The following is a 15,978-nucleotide window of genomic DNA, read 5'->3' as shown; positions in this document are numbered from 1 at the left end:
GTATGACATCCTCCAAATGGCTGTTTCTTTTGTCTATGTGCTACTAATGAAAAAGCAGGAAGCACTCTATTTCTGTGTACTGTGCATGGAGCACATCACTGCAGCTGGTCTCCATCCACTTGGTCAGAAAGACCTGAAAATTAGAGATTGACCCATGAAAATGGAAAAATTGGGGAAAATGCAGAATACAAGTCAAGGAATCATCAGAAATAATGTTATTCCTGTTACGTATAAACATATGACAGCTTGTTAAAAAGTCACTTGAAATGATAGAGACACATTAACATTGCAAAGTTAAAATTTTCATTTTAATTTATTTTAAATTCAAATTATAAAGTTATGTGCATTACAATTATACTTATGAAAATGAATCACAAAGACAAAAAATGTACTGGTTGTAAAGTCTGATGTTTGCCTGAACTAACTGAATGTTAATGGACTAATGCTATTTTGAATTAAAATTCTCAAAAGCATCTACTTTGATTTTGAAATTAAATGTGCTTAATTGTTATTTAACATATTTTGAAAAACATTAACATAAAGGAAATATTCATCTTCTCCTGACATCAGATCTGTAAATGATCACATATCTATTAAAATTGCGGTATTGTGCTAAACCTACTATTAAACATAAAATGTTGTAATTTCTAGGTAGCCACGATTAAAGAGATATTATACTCATAAATGTGTATTTTCAGATAGTCCTTGTGAATACAGTAATTTTCAATATACTAACTCAATTTTTCAGCAGCTCTTGAGATATTAACACTTTCTCTACACAGAACATGAACAATGTTTACATGCTCTTTTCTATTGACCTTGTAAGCACTGTTTTGGAGCTGACCGGGATTCCTCGAGTGCATTGTTAAATTCTAATTCCAATCGGCTTCAGCATAGTGCTTAAAATCAAGACAGTGGTCGGTCTCCTAGGCAGTGAACTATAAATTAAAAAAAGGTGTTTATATCTCAAATTTTCATAAGCAGTGAAATACAAGTGCTTGGTTTTATTAGTATTATCCAACAATATTCATTTATGGAGATAGGAAAGACCCTTAAGTGTAAACCTAAACTCTGTGGTTTATAACACATTTACAATATGAAGCTAGAAACATGAGATATCTGAAATAATATGATTGTGTTCACTCCCCATAAACTTAAATTATTCTGTGCCTATATATAATTATATTTATATTTTTATATTTTATTTTCTTTAGAAATCATAGAAACTAACCTCTTTAATTATATGTATCTTTGCATGACTTTTGCTTGAAAGAACAGCTAATCTTCATCTTCATCATCATAGTCATCACTGAAACTACACTGTGGACAGCAGAGACTCTCGTTTTCATCTACACTGGTAGTATAGATATGTCCTGCTTCACACCTGTGCCAGAGATCTTGCCTCAGCAGCTCTGTGTCATATATGACTGGTTTTTCCTTTACTACATTGATGAGATCCATGGATACTGGAAGCATCTGTAGGTGAGCATGTAATTCATCTAAATGCATGGTGCGTTCTTCTGAGTACATCTCATTAATCAGTGATTTTATTTTGTGAGTAGATCTCTCTGGTATATTCTGCTCAATGAATGTCGCCTCTACTTCTAAAGCCATTCTGAATAGTTCATAGTATTTCTCTGAAATGTCGTACTTGCTTGTAGCATTATCAATAGCTTGAGAAACAATAGGAATATCATTCAGTATTCTAATCAGAACTCTAGGGCTCTTTTTTACCCTATTTTGTATTGCTCCGAGTTTTTGCCAGAATGTTATTTTCTCACCTACTAACATCAGTGAACGTAGAGTTAGGTTGCCTTCTTGCAACTGTTGCACTGTCTTATCTAGTTGTGGAAAGTTACACAATTCGGTGTCATTTTCACTGAGGAACATTTCCAAATTATTTATCCATTTATAACTGATCCTTTCTTTAACTATCTCTAAATCAGACAGTGTTTGCTTGATCAAATTGCCATATCGTAAACTTTTTCTTATGGGTTTCAGACATTTCGGACAAGACTTCAGTTTAATAACTTGGTCTCGGTCTTTCCTAACCATCCACTCTGAGAAATGTGTCTCTTCAAAATAATGAGGACAGTCCATAAGTTGAATAAAGCGGGTATCAGGTTTTGCTTCATTTCCAAAGATCAATTCTTGTACTTCATCTGCATCACAAACTCTGCATTTTTTGGGGCATGGCTCTCCGCAAAATCCAATGCATGGGTGGCCACATTTAAGATTTTTCCTGCAAGGTTCATCACATGCCTCTCGGTCACAAGGCTCCCAACAAAGTTTTGAACACATTTTATGCTTGCAGCACCACCCACAAGGTTTTGTGCAAGGAGCACATGGTTCACTGCATTTCTGAAGGCATTTTCCATGAAAACATGAATTTTCACAAGAACGGTTACAAAAGCACCTAGTGTTACACTTTTCTTCACACTTATGTGAACAGTAAAGTAGAATGCCACAAACATTTCCACATGTCAAGTGAAAGCCTCGTGTATCACAGGTGTTGCAACTTCCAGGGCAGTTGTGTCCACAATCTAATTTTTGTCCACATTTCACATGACATTTTAATGTGGTACCAGTCAGCTCTGCTTCTGTCTTCACGTGACACAATGTTTTAACAGTGTGACCACATTTCAGAGTAACGGTTACCTTTTCAGGACATTTTTTGGTACAGACCTGACTACATAATCGGACACATTTGTGACCACACTGTAATACCTTAATGCATGGTATTTTGCAACAGAATTTTTCTGGATCCATTGAACATGGAACATCCTGAATGTGTCCACATAAAGGAATCTGTTTTTGCACAACCTCTTCACATTTACCACAAGGTTCACTGCACAACCTTGTGCACTTGTGTCTATTTTCACAGACACTTTTTGGGCAAGGCTTTCTGCATACAACATTTTCATGTTGCTGATCATAAGGGTGACACAAAAGAGGACAAATATGGCCACAGTTCAATCTGAACACACAAGGAATCTTGCATCCACCCTCAGGAACATCAGCAAAGTCTGAGGATTTAGATACATAAGTTGCTGCATTAGGATGGTTGACACATTGGAGCTTTAACTCTTTACCAATAAGACCCTTTTCTCGTAATACATCATTAATTGCACTCCAAAGGGGAACTTTTGATAATAACTCCATATTCCCTATGCAAAATAATCCTTTCTTAGCTCTTGATAAGGCAACACATACCCGGTTTGGAATTTTAAGAAAACCAACATTGCCAACCAAGTTACTTCTTACCAGAGTGAGGATGATAATTTCATTTTCCTCTCCTTGGTATTTATCAACCACACATACCCTGACACCCTGAAACTGAGCTTTGGGCATCATTTTCTGCAAACAATGAAGCTGTCCAGAATAAGTAGTGAGTATTGTTATCTGTGATGGAGAGTAGCCTTGTTGTATGAAATAGAAGCAAAGTGACTTCACAAATGCAGCTTCATGGACATTCTGATGACTCTTGCCTTCCTTAATATGTTCCTCAAGGTGGTTGTGGTCCACAAAGAAGAGGTTGTGACAAACTCCCTAGCAGAGAAAATCAGAGAGGAGTAGATTATAATGACATACAGTGGTGCCCAAAAGCCGTGAGACTGAAGCAGTAACCTTAGTGAAAACTAAAATTTGTGTAAATATTTTTAGATCTTGTTATCCGATCTTTCTGTGGGTACTGGTTAAAAGTACTTCTTAAGTTTTTAAACTTTTACTGACAAAAATATCAAGTTTATGCAAAGACTCAATATTTACCGTGATGACCTTCATTTTTCAATACTTTTGCAATTCACCCTTGCATGCTGGATATCACCTTCTGAGCCAAAATCCTGTCTAAAGTCAACCCATTCTTGCCTAATCAGTGCTTGGAATTTATCACTATTTCTGAGTTTTTGTTTGTTAACCAATTTTTGAAAATTGACAAGAAGTTCTCAAGGGATTAAGATCTAGAGATTTTCCTGGCTAAGGCCCCAAAATGTCAGCATTTTGTTCACCAAGCCACATAGTTATCACTTTTGATTTTTGACATGGCAGTCTATTATGCTGGAAAAAGCATTCTTCATCACCGAATTGCTAATGGATCGTTGTCAGAAATTTCATCTTGGAGGATGTTTAGATACCATTCTTTAATCATTGCAGTGTTCTTAGGCAAAATTGTGAGCCCACTCCCTAGGATGAAATGCAACCTCACACATGAATGGTCTCAGGAAGATTTACTGTTGGCATGAGACAGATTTCATAGTAGCCCTTATCTTCTCGGGACAATCATTCTTCCAGATGTCCCAAATAGTCTGAAGGGGGCTTCGTTAAAGAAAATAACTTTGGATAAAGTTAAGAAACTAGACTGCAAAGGACTGAGGTGAAACTGTTTTCTCTGATGAAACCCCCATCAAATTAATTGGTCCATCTGGAAGAATGATTAGAGAACAAAAGAGGAGTATTACATCCTGTGTCATCCCAACAATAAAGCATAATGAGACCATTCAGTGGTGGGATTGCATTTCATACAAAGGAATGGGTTTACTGACAAGTGAAAACCATAATCTGTGTCAGTCTCAAAACTTTTGACTATGACTTTACATGTACTACAACGTTTTTCAAACTGTAATTTTTATCAAAACAAAGTGACATTGTCATTGGAAGCAGGGCCGGAATGGCCATCGGGCATTTCTGGCAAACGCCAGAAGGGCCGGTCCTTGTAATGGGCCGCTAGACATATCACCCTCTCCGCGTTGTCAGTGGGCGTTCCAGAGTTCACTTCAGCAGCCAGCACACCGGGCGGCATTTGCTTTTCTTGCGCACTTGATCGCGCCATACTAGAAAGGAGGAAGTGTCCTGATCACTAGCGCTGCAGTGAGGTAACATAGAAACAGGATGAGGGGCCACGCTGTGCTGCTCCGGCCATGCCTCCCGCTGCAGCCTGTGATCAGGACATCAGACTGCCCACTTCTTCCTGTCTAGTGAGGCGACAGGGCATGAGGGGGTGCAAACATTTTTCTATGCACTGATTTTTTTTTTTTTTTTGCTGCGCCGGGTTCAGCCATTCAAAAAAGGGGCGTGCCATGATGGAGAAGAACACTGGCCAATGAGCATCAGATTGTTAGAAGAGCTGATTGGCCAGTGCTCCTGTCCCCCTGCACTGCACTGGGCACCTCTGAGGGAGAGAGCCTGCAATCAAGCTGCAAGGTCAGGAATATCTCCCTGTGTGTGCTGAGCTCCGAGGGACCAATAGAGAAGCAGCTCAATTCCCCACCGTCACATCTTCTCCTGCTCTGGTCCACGGCCCCAATAGAGGAGAGCGCGGGGGAGGTGTTGGGAAAGTGCTTGCTGTGAGCGGGAGAAGCTGCACATGTATATCAGCCTCTGCTGCAGCACAGAGTGTGCGTGTGTTACCTGTAGTGTGTGTGTTACATGTGCGTGTGGTATCTGTAGTGTGTGTGTTACTCGTGTGTGTGGTATCTGTAGTGTGTATGTGTGTGTGTGTTACATGTGCGTGTGGTATCTGTAGTGTGTATGTGTGTTTGTTACATGTGTGTGTGGTATCTGTAGTGTGTGTGTGCTACATGTGTGTGCGGTATCTGTAGTGTGTGTGTTACTCATGTGTGTGGTATCTGTAGTGTGTATGTGTGTGTGTTACATGTGTGTGTGGTATCTGTAGTGTGTGTGTGTGTGTGTGTGAGACATGTGTGTGTGGTATCTGTAGTGTGCATGTGTGTGTGTTACATGTGTGTGCGGTATCTGTAGTGTGTGTATGTTACATGTGTGTGGTATCTGTAGTGTGTGTTACATGTGCGTGAGGTATCTGTAGTGTGTGTTACATGTGCGTGAGGTATCTGTAGTGTGTGTGTGCGTTACATGTGTGGGGTAACTGTAGTGTGTGTATGTTACATGTGTGTGAGGTATCTGTAGTGTGTTACTCTTGTGTGAGGTATCTATAGTGTGTGTTACATGTGTGTGCGGTATCTGTAGTGTGTATGTGTTACATGTGTGTGAGGTATTTGTAGTGTGTGTTACATGTGTGATCAGTGCTGTATTTTTTAGCATATTCTGCAGTGTGATAATAGTCTGCAGGCCATCTGAATTCATGTCTATTCCCCCTATGGCCACTGCAGGTTACAAATGTAAAGTGGTATAACACATTTGATTGGTTTAACAAATAAAGCAAAAAAGTCGGCACAACCTGTCAAGACTTTACGATTTGATTCTACGACACTCGTATGTGGGCTGGTGAATTTTTATTTGTGCCAGGGCTGCTTTTTAGTCCCAGTCCGGCCCTGATTGGAAGACTATATCTGTGGAGATATATGCAAGCTCATACCATCCTAATGCTTTCTATCAAGAATAATTTGTTAGTATATCAGTACCAATCCCAGTATTAGCGCAGGGTCACATGACCATAGATTCTCTTATCCGAGATATTTGGAGATGATAATGACACTCTGATGTGAGTTTGCTCAGAGTGTAAGCATAGCGTGATCTGATTCTTTTGGGTGCAAGAATTGGAGCACACCATGAGGACTAGATGGAGAACAAAATTTCTCCATCCTCTCCAATGTGTGAGCCTGCTAAAATCGAAAATCCGCACCTATAGAATTGAATGGGGAGTGTGTTCCGATTTTGAAGCAAAATCACAGCATGCTGTGATTTTATTCACAGAGAGATTCTGACAGAGAAAAAAAAAATCAGTCATCAGCACTGCCCCAGTGAATTGATCATTGGTCCGAGTGCTATCCGATATAAAATCAGAGAGCATTCATCCAATTTATATGTTCATGTGACCCTGGCCTTAGAGTTTCAGTAAAAACATAAAAAATTACTTCTATATAATAGATTAATTGGCTTTCGCAAGGAAGTACTGGGTAAATTTATAAAAACATATAAGATAGGTAAAAAATTTAAAATTGCCAAAAAAATTCTAAACTTGGCTGTACAGATTAGACAAAAGTCAATCTAATGTGTAAAAAAAATAAACCTGTCAGCAGGATTTTGATATGTAAACTACAGCAGGGTCATATTAATGCTGTAATACTGATTAAAATAATACCTAAGGTGAAGAAATCCGTTTTGTGGTTATTGTGTAATGAGTATTTAAAGTTTTGCTGTAATCATGTCTTCATGAATTGGGGTGGGCTATGGGGTGGGACAATGGGTGAGCATCAAAAGAGCAGACTGAGAAATAGTATACATCTTTAGATGCGACCGCGCATGCGCCAGCACCATTTTGTGGGAGACCTAATGTTTTTTTTGAGCCATAACAAAGAAGTGCGCAGGCACGATATTTAAAATAGGAGGCAGATAGTAACCTGTCATTCAAACAGGAGGCAAAAGGAGGAGCCAGAGCACCAAGAAAAGAGACTGATCATAGTCCCACCCCATAGCCCACCCGATGCACAAAGACATGATTACAGCAAAACCTTAAACACTCATTACATAGCAAAATCCTGCTGACAGGTTCTCTTTAACCATATGTCTAACTTATGAGTTTAGTAAACGAATTATGAGGTTTCTATATACCTAATGCTCTACCATTTCTATCACCCTACCTTTATGCTTTCATAGGTAAGCACTGAAGCATGGTTCTCCAGCTTGTCATAGATGTGAGGCGTTAGCAACTGAGCAATTTCTGGTCTCATGCGATGCTGAAAATGAGAGGGCATATTAGTGTCAGTGAAAGATTATGCACTATTAAATAATAAAGTTCACAGGTAGATACAATCCATCACAAAGCTAGTGCAATAGTTCTAATAAGCCATTTGCAATTTTATATATTTTTTCTTTTTTTAAATGTCCAATACTCAACTTGAAATCTCCCTTCCTAGGAGCATAATGAGGTGTTTTAGTGAAACTTATTGGAAATAAGTAAATAAAATCAATCACACACACAGTCATGCAATCTTAATAGGCAAATATTGGTAGTAGGATGGGGACTTGTTAAATATTAACCCCTTCACCCCCAAGGGTGGTTTGCACGTTAATGACCAGGCCAATTTTTACAATTCTGACCACTGTCCCTTTATGAGGTTATAACTCTGGAACGCTTCAACGGATCCTGGTGATTCTGACACTGTTTTCTCGTGACATATTGTACTTCATGATAGTGGTAAAATTTCTTTGATATTACCTGTGTTTATTTGTGAAAAAAAACGGAAATTTGGCAAAAATTTTGAAAATTTCGCAATTTTCCAACTTTGAATTTTTATGCAATTAAATCACAGTGATATGTCACACAAAATAATTAATAAGTAACATTTCCCACATGTCTACTTTACATCAGCACAATTTTAGAACCAACATTTTTTTTGTTAGGGAGTTATAAGGGTTAAAAGTTGACCAGCAATTTCTCATTTTTACAACACCATTTTTTTTTAGGGACCACATCTCATTTGAAGTAATTTTGAGGGGTCTATATGATAGAAAATACCCAAGTGTGACACCATTCTAAAAACTGCACCCCTCAAGGTGCTCAAAACCACACTCAAGAAGTTTATTAACCCTTCAGGTGTTTCACAGGAATTTTTGGAATGTTTAAATAAAAATGAACATTTAACTTTTTTTCACACAAAATTTACTTCAGCTCCAATTTGTTTTATTTTACCAAGGGTAACAGGAGAAAATGGACCCCAAAAGATGTTGTACAATTTGTCCTGAGTACGCTGATACCCCATATGTGGGGGTAAACCACTGTTTGGGCGCATGACAGAGCTCGGAAGCAAAGGAGCGCCATTTGACTTTTCAATGCAAAATTGACTGGAATTGAGATGGGACGCCATGTTGCGTTTGGAGAGCCCCTGATGTGCCTAAACATTGAAACCCCCCACAAGTGACACCATTTTGGAAAGTAGACCGCCTAAGAAACTTATCTAGAGGTGTGGTGAGCACTTTGACCCACCAAGTGCTTCACAGAAGTTTATAATGCAGAACCGTAAAAATAAAAAATCATATTTTTTCACAAAAATTATCTTTTCGCCCCCAATTTTTTATTTTCCCAAGGGTAAGAGAAGAAATTGGACCCCAAAAGTTGTTGTACAATTTGTCCTGAGTACGCTGATACCCCATATGTGGGGGTAAACCACTGTTTGGGCGCATGGGAGAGCTCGGAAGGGAAGGAGCGCAGTTTGACTTTTCAATGCAAAATTGACAGGAATTGAGATGGGACGCCATGTTGCGTTTGGAGAGCCACTGATGTGCCTAAACATTGAAACCCCCCACAAGTGACACCATTTTGGAAAGTAGACCCCCTAAGGAACTTATCTAGAGGTGTGGTGAGCACTTTGACCCACCAAGTGCTTCACAGAAGTTTATAATGCAGAGCCGTAAAAATAAAACAAAATTTTTTTCCCACAAAAATTATATTTTAGCCCCCAGTTTTGTATTTTTACAAGGGTAACAGGAGAAATTGGACCCCAAAAGTTGTTGTCCAATTTGTCGTGAGTACGCTGATACCCCATATGTGGGGGGGAACCACCGTTTGGGCGCATGGGAGGGCTCGGAAGGGATGGAGCGCCATTTGGAATGCAGACTTAGATGGAATGGTCTGCAGGCGTCACATTGCGTTTGCAGAGCCCCTAATGTACCTAAACAGTGAAAAACCCCCACAAGTGACACCATTTTGGAAAGTAGACCCCCTAAGGAACTCATCTAGATGTGTTGTGAGAGCTTTGAACCCCCAAGTGTTTCACTACAGTTTATAACGCAGAGCCGTGCAAATAAAAAATATTTTTTTTCCACAAAAATTATTTTTTAGCCCCCAGTTTTGTATTTTTCCAAGGGTAACAGGAGAAATTGGACCCTAAATATTGTTGTCCAATTTGTCCTGAGTACGCTGATACCTGATATGTGGGGGTGAACCACCGTTTGAGCGCATGGCAGAGCTCGGAAGGGAAGGAGCATCATTTGAAATGCAGACTTAGATGGATTGGTCTGCAGGCGTCACATTGCGTTTGCAGAGCCCCTAATGTACCTAAACAGTAGAAACCCCCACAAGTGACCAAATATTGGAAACTAGACCCCCCAAGGAACTTATCTAGTTGTGTTGTGAGAACTTTGAACCCCCAAGTGTTTCACTACAGTTTATAACGCAGAGCCGTGCAAATAAAAAATATTTTTTTTTCCACAAAAATTATTTTTTAGCCCCCAGTTTTGTATTTTCCCAAGGGTAACAGGAGAAATTGGACCCCAAAAGTTGTTCTCCAATGTGTTCCGAGTATGCTGATACCCCATATGTTGGGGTAAACCCCTGTTTGGGCGCACGGAATAGCTCGGAAGGGAAGGAGCACTGTTTTACTTTTTCAACGCAGGATTGGCTGGAATTGAGATCGGACGCCATGTCGCGTTTGGAGAGCCCCTGATGTGCCTAAACAGTGGAAACCCCCCCAATTATAACTGAAACCCTAATCCAAACACACCCCTAACCCTAATCCCAACGGTAACCCTAACCACACCTCTAACCCAGACACACCCCTAACCCTAATCCCAACCCTATTCCCAACCGTAAATGTAATCCAAACCCTAACTTTAGCCCCAACCCTAACCCTAACTTTAGCCCCAACCCTAACTGTAGCCTTAACCCTAGCCCCAACCCTGACCCTAGCCCTAACCCTAGCCCTAACCCTAGCCCTAGCCCTAGCTGTTGTGATTTTGCTTTTTGCTCCCTCTAGTGGTCATTAGTGATTTGACTCTGGAGCGTCTGTCTTTTCCTATATCCTCACCTGGGCCGTTAGTTCAGGGGCGTTGCTATATAAGCTCCCTGGACCTTCAGTTCAATGCCTGGCATCGTTGAAATCAGAGCTAATCTGTTGTGCTCTTGTCCTCTGATCCTGGTTCCTGTTTTTCAAGCTAAGTCTGCTTCTTTGCTTTTTGCTTTTGTTTTGTTTGGTATTTTTGTCCAGCTTGTTCCTATCTGTATCCTGACCTAGGTCTGAACCCAAGATTCCGATTCCTGAACTGTTTTCAGGAGACCGATTTAAGTTTAGGAATTTCAGGAATAATTGTAAATTATTTTTGTCCCTGAAACCTTGTTCGTCTGGAGACTCTGCTCAACAAGTAAAAATTGTTATTTCATTCTTACGGGGTGACCCTCAGGATTGGGCTTTTTCGTTGGCGCCAGGAGATCCGGCATTGGCTGATATTGATGCGTTTTTTCTGGCGCTCGGTTTACTTTATGAGGAACCCAATCTTGAGATTCAGGCAGAGAAAGCCTTGCTGGCTATGTCTCAGGGCCAGGACGAGGCTGAGGTGTATTGCCAAAAATTTCGGAAATGGTCCGTGCTGACACATTGGAACGAGTGTGCACTGGCCGCTAATTTTAGAAATGGCCTTTCTGAGGCCATTAAGAATGTTATGGTGGGTTTTCCCATTCCCACAGGTCTGAATGATACCATGTCCCTGGCTATTCAAATTGACCGGCGGTTGCGGGAGCGCAAAACCGCAAATTCCCTCATGTTGTTGTCTGAACAGACACCTGATGTGATGCAATGTGATAGAAAAACCGCAAATTCCCTCATGGTGTTGTCTGAACGGACACCTGATTTGATGCAATGTGATAGAATCCTGACTAGAAATGAGAGGAAAATTCATAGACGCCGGAATGGCTTGTGCTACTACTGTGGTGATTCTACACATGTTATCTCAGCATGCTCTAAACGTATATCTAAGGTTGTTAGTCCTGTCACCGTTGGTAATTTGCATCCTAAGTTTATTCTGTCTGTAACTTTGATTTGCTCACTGTCATCTTATCCTGTCATGGCGTTTGTAGATTCGGGTGCTGCCCTGAGTCTTATGGATCTCTCATTTGCTAAGCGCTGTGGTTTTATTCTTGAACCATTAGAAAATCCTATCCCTCTTAGGGGTATTGATGCTACGCCATTGGCAGAAAATAAGCCGCAGTATTGGACACAGGTTACCATGTGCATGACTCCTGAACACCGCGAGGTGATACGTTTTCTCGTTCTACATAAAATGCATGATTTGGTTGTTTTGGGGCTGCCATGGTTACAGACCCATAATCCAGTCCTTGACTGGAAGGCTATGTCAGTGTCTAGTTGGGGCTGTCGTGGTATTCATGAGGATTCCCTGCCTGTGTCTATTGCTTCTTCTACGCCTTCGGAAGTTCCGGAGTACTTGTCTGATTATCAGGATGTCTTTAGCGAGTCCAGGTCCAGTGCATTGCCTCCTCATAGGGAATGTGACTGTGCAATAGATTTGATTCCAGGCAGTAAATTTCCTAAGGGAAGACTGTTTAATCTGTCGATACCTGAACATACCGCTATGCGTTCATATATCAAGGAGTCTCTGGAGAAAGGACACATCCGTCCGTCTTCTTCCCCTCTTGGTGCGGGATTCTTTTTTGTGGCTAAAAAGGACGGATCTTTGAGGCCTTGTATTGACTATCGGCTTTTAAATAAGATCACTGTCAAATTTCAGTATCCTTTGCCGCTGTTGTCTGACTTGTTTGCCCGGATTAAAGGTGCCAAGTGGTTTACCAAGATAGACCTTCGTGGTGCGTACAACCTTGTGCGCATTAAGCAAGGTGATGAATGGAAAACCGCATTCAATACGCCCGAAGGTCATTTTGAGTACTTGGTGATGCCTTTTGGGCTCTCTAATGCCCCTTCAGTTTTTCAGTCCTTTATGCATGACATTTTCTGGAACTATCTGGATAAATTTCTGATCGTTTATCTGGATGATATTCTGTTTTTTTCTGATAATTGGGACTCGCATGTGGAGCAGGTCAGGATGGTCTTTAAAATTTTGCGTGAAAATTCTTTGTTTGTCAAGGGCTCAAAGTGTCTTTTTGGTGTACAGAAGGTTCCCTTTTTGGGGTTCATTTTTTCCCCTTCTGCTGTGGAGATGGACCCAGTCAAGGTCCGAGCTATTCTTGATTGGACTCAGCCCTCGTCAGTTAAGAGTCTTCAGAAGTTCTTGGGTTTCGCTAACTTCTACCGTCGTTTTATCGCTAACTTTTCTAGCATTGTGAAACCTTTGACGGATATGACCAAGAAGGGCTCCGATGTGGTTAATTGGGCTCCTGCTGCCGTGGAGGCTTTCCAGGAGTTGAAACGTCGGTTTACTTCGGCGCCTGTTTTGTGCCAGCCTGATGTCTCGCTTCCCTTTCAAGTTGAGGTGGATGCTTCAGAGATTGGAGCAGGGGCCGTTTTGTCGCAGAGAGGCCCTGGTTGCTCTGTTATGAGACCTTGCGCCTTTTTCTCTAGGAAGTTTTCGCCTGCGGAGCGAAATTATGATGTGGGCAATCGGGAGTTGTTGGCCATGAAATGGGCATTTGAGGAGTGGCGTCATTGGCTCGAGGGTGCTAAGCATCGTGTGGTGGTCTTGACTGATCACAAAAATCTGATGTATCTCGAGTCTGCTAAACGCCTTAATCCGAGACAGGCCCGCTGGTCATTGTTTTTCTCCCGTTTTGACTTTGTTGTCTCGTATTTACCAGGTTCAAAGAATGTGAAGGCCGATGCTCTTTCCAGGAGCTTTGTGCCTGATGCTCCTGGAGTCGCTGAACCTGTTGGTATTCTTAAGGATGGTATTATCTTGTCAGCTATTTCTCCTGATCTGCGACGTGTGTTGCAGAGATTTCAGGCTGATAGGCCTGATTCTTGTCCACCTGACAGACTGTTTGTGCCTGATAAGTGGACCAGCAGAGTCATTTCCGAGGTTCATTCCTCGGTGTTGGCAGGTCACCCAGGAATTTTTGGCACCAGAGATCTGGTGGCCAGATCCTTTTGGTGGCCTTCCTTGTCTAGGGATGTGCGGTCATTTGTACAGTCCTGTGGGACTTGTGCTCGAGCTAAGCCTTGCTGTTCTCGTGCCAGCGGGTTGCTCTTGCCCTTGCCTGTCCCTAAGAGACCTTGGACACATATCTCCATGGATTTCATTTCTGATCTTCCGGTGTCTCAGGGCATGTCTGTTATCTGGGCGATATGTGATCGCTTCTCCAAGATGGTCCATTTGGTTCCTTTGCCTAAACTGCCTTCCTCTTCCGATCTGGTTCCTGTGTTTTTCCAGAACGTGGTTCGTTTGCACGGCATCCCTGAGAATATTGTGTCAGACAGAGGATCCCAGTTCGTTTCCAGATTCTGGCGATCCTTTTGTAGTAGGATGGGCATTGACTTGTCGTTTTCGTCTGCTTTCCATCCTCAGACTAATGGACAGACGGAGCGAACTAATCAGACTTTGGAGGCTTATTTGAGGTGTTTTGTCTCTGCTGATCAGGACGATTGGGTGACCTTCTTGCCGTTAGCTGAGTTTGCCCTTAATAATCGGGCTAGTTCCGCCACCTTGGTTTCGCCGTTTTTCTGCAACTCTGGTTTCCACCCTCGTTTTTCTTCGGGTCATGTGGAACCTTCTGACTGCCCTGGGGTGGATTCTGTGGTGGATAGGTTGCAGCGGATCTGGAATCTTGTGGTGGACAACTTGGAAGTTGTCACAGGAGAGGGCTCAGCGCTTTGCCAACCGCCGCCGCGGTGTGGGTCCCCGACTACGTGTTGGGGATTTGGTGTGGCTTTCTTCCCGCTTTGTTCCTATGAAGGTTTCCTCTCCCAAATTTAAACCTCGTTTTATTGGTCCTTACAAGATATTGGAAATTCTTAATCCTGTATCCTTTCGCCTGGATCTACCTGTGTCGTTTGCTATCCACAACGTGTTTCATAGGTCCTTGTTGCGGCGGTACGTTGTGCCTGTGGTTCCTTCTGCTGAGCCTCCTGCTCCGGTGTTGGTTGAGGGCGAGTTGGAGTACGTGGTGGAGAAGATCTTGGATTCTCGTCTCTCCAGGCGGAGGCTTCAGTACCTGGTCAAGTGGAAGGGCTATGGTCAGGAAGATAATTCCTGGGTGGTCGCCTCTGATGTTCATGCGGCCGATTTAGTTCGTGCCTTTCATGCCGCTCATCCTGATCGCCCTGGTGGTCGTGGTGAGGGTTCGGTGACCCCTCACTAAGGGGGGGGTACTGTTGTGATTTTGCTTTTTGCTCCCTCTAGTGGTCATTAGTGATTTGACTCTGGAGCGTCTGTCTTTTCCTATATCCTCACCTGGGCCGTTAGTTCAGGGGCGTTGCTATATAAGCTCCCTGGACCTTCAGTTCAATGCCTGGCATCGTTGAAATCAGAGCTAATCTGTTGTGCTCTTGTCCTCTGATCCTGGTTCCTGTTTTCAAGCTAAGTCTGCTTCTTTGCTTTTTGCTTTTGTTTTGTTTGGTATTTTTGTCCAGCTTGTTCCTATCTGTATCCTGACCTTTGCTGGAAGCTCTAGGGGGCTGGTGTTCTCCCCCCGGACCGTTAGACGGTTCGCGGGTTCTTGAATCTCCAGCGTGGATTTTTATAGGGTTTTTGTTGACCAGATAAGTTATCTTGCTATATTCTGCTATTAGTAAGCTGGCCTCTCTTTGCTGAACCTGGTTCATTTCTGTGTTTGTCATTTCCTCTTACCTCACCGTTATTATTTGTGGGGGGCTTGTATCTTGCTTTGGGGTCCCTTTCTCTGGAGGCAAGAGAGGTCTTTGTTTTCTTCTCCTAGGGGTAGTTAGATTCTCCAGCTGGCGCGAGTCATCTAGCGATCACCGTAGGCATGATCCCCGGCTACTTCTAGTGTTGGCGTTAGGAGTAGCTATTTGGTCAACCCAGTTACCACAGCCCTATGAGCTGGATTTTTGTATCTTGCAGACTTACACGTTCCTCTGAGACCCTGTCCACTGGGGTCATAACACCTAGCCCTAACCCTATACCTAGCGGGAAAATGGAAATAAATACATTTTTTAAATTTTTTAATTTTTACCTAACTAAGCGGGTGATGAAGGGGGGTTTGATTTACTTTTATAGCGGGTTTTTTAGCGGATTTTTATGATTGGCAGCCGTCACACACTGAAAGACGCTTTTTATTGCAAACAATATTTTTTGCGTTACCACATTTTGAGAGCTATAATTTTTCCATATTTGAGTCCACAGAGTCATGTGAGGTCTTGT

The 15,978-nt window shown here is 42.0% G+C and overlaps 1 protein-coding gene across 1 annotated transcript in view; it reads right to left on the bottom strand.

Annotated features, from left to right (window-relative positions):
* Window positions 1-288: 288 nt before the first annotated feature.
* The window catches only part of LOC143782306 (NFX1-type zinc finger-containing protein 1-like), a 390,131-nt gene continuing 374,441 nt past the window's right edge, over window positions 289-15,978 (bottom strand). Inside the window, exons 18-19 of the mRNA XM_077269621.1 lie at window positions 7,557-7,652; window positions 289-3,549 (exon numbers count right to left, since the gene is read on the bottom strand). Of these exons, the coding sequence (XP_077125736.1) occupies window positions 1,279-3,549; window positions 7,557-7,652 (2,367 nt within the window). The 3' untranslated portion in view covers window positions 289-1,278. The remainder of the gene's footprint in view (window positions 3,550-7,556; window positions 7,653-15,978) is intronic.

The sequence above is a fragment of the Ranitomeya variabilis genome, chromosome 6 (assembly GCF_051348905.1).
Source record: "Ranitomeya variabilis isolate aRanVar5 chromosome 6, aRanVar5.hap1, whole genome shotgun sequence".
Lineage (NCBI taxonomy): Eukaryota > Metazoa > Chordata > Amphibia > Anura > Dendrobatidae > Ranitomeya > Ranitomeya variabilis.
This window is presented reverse-complemented; position numbering and strand designations above follow the sequence as displayed.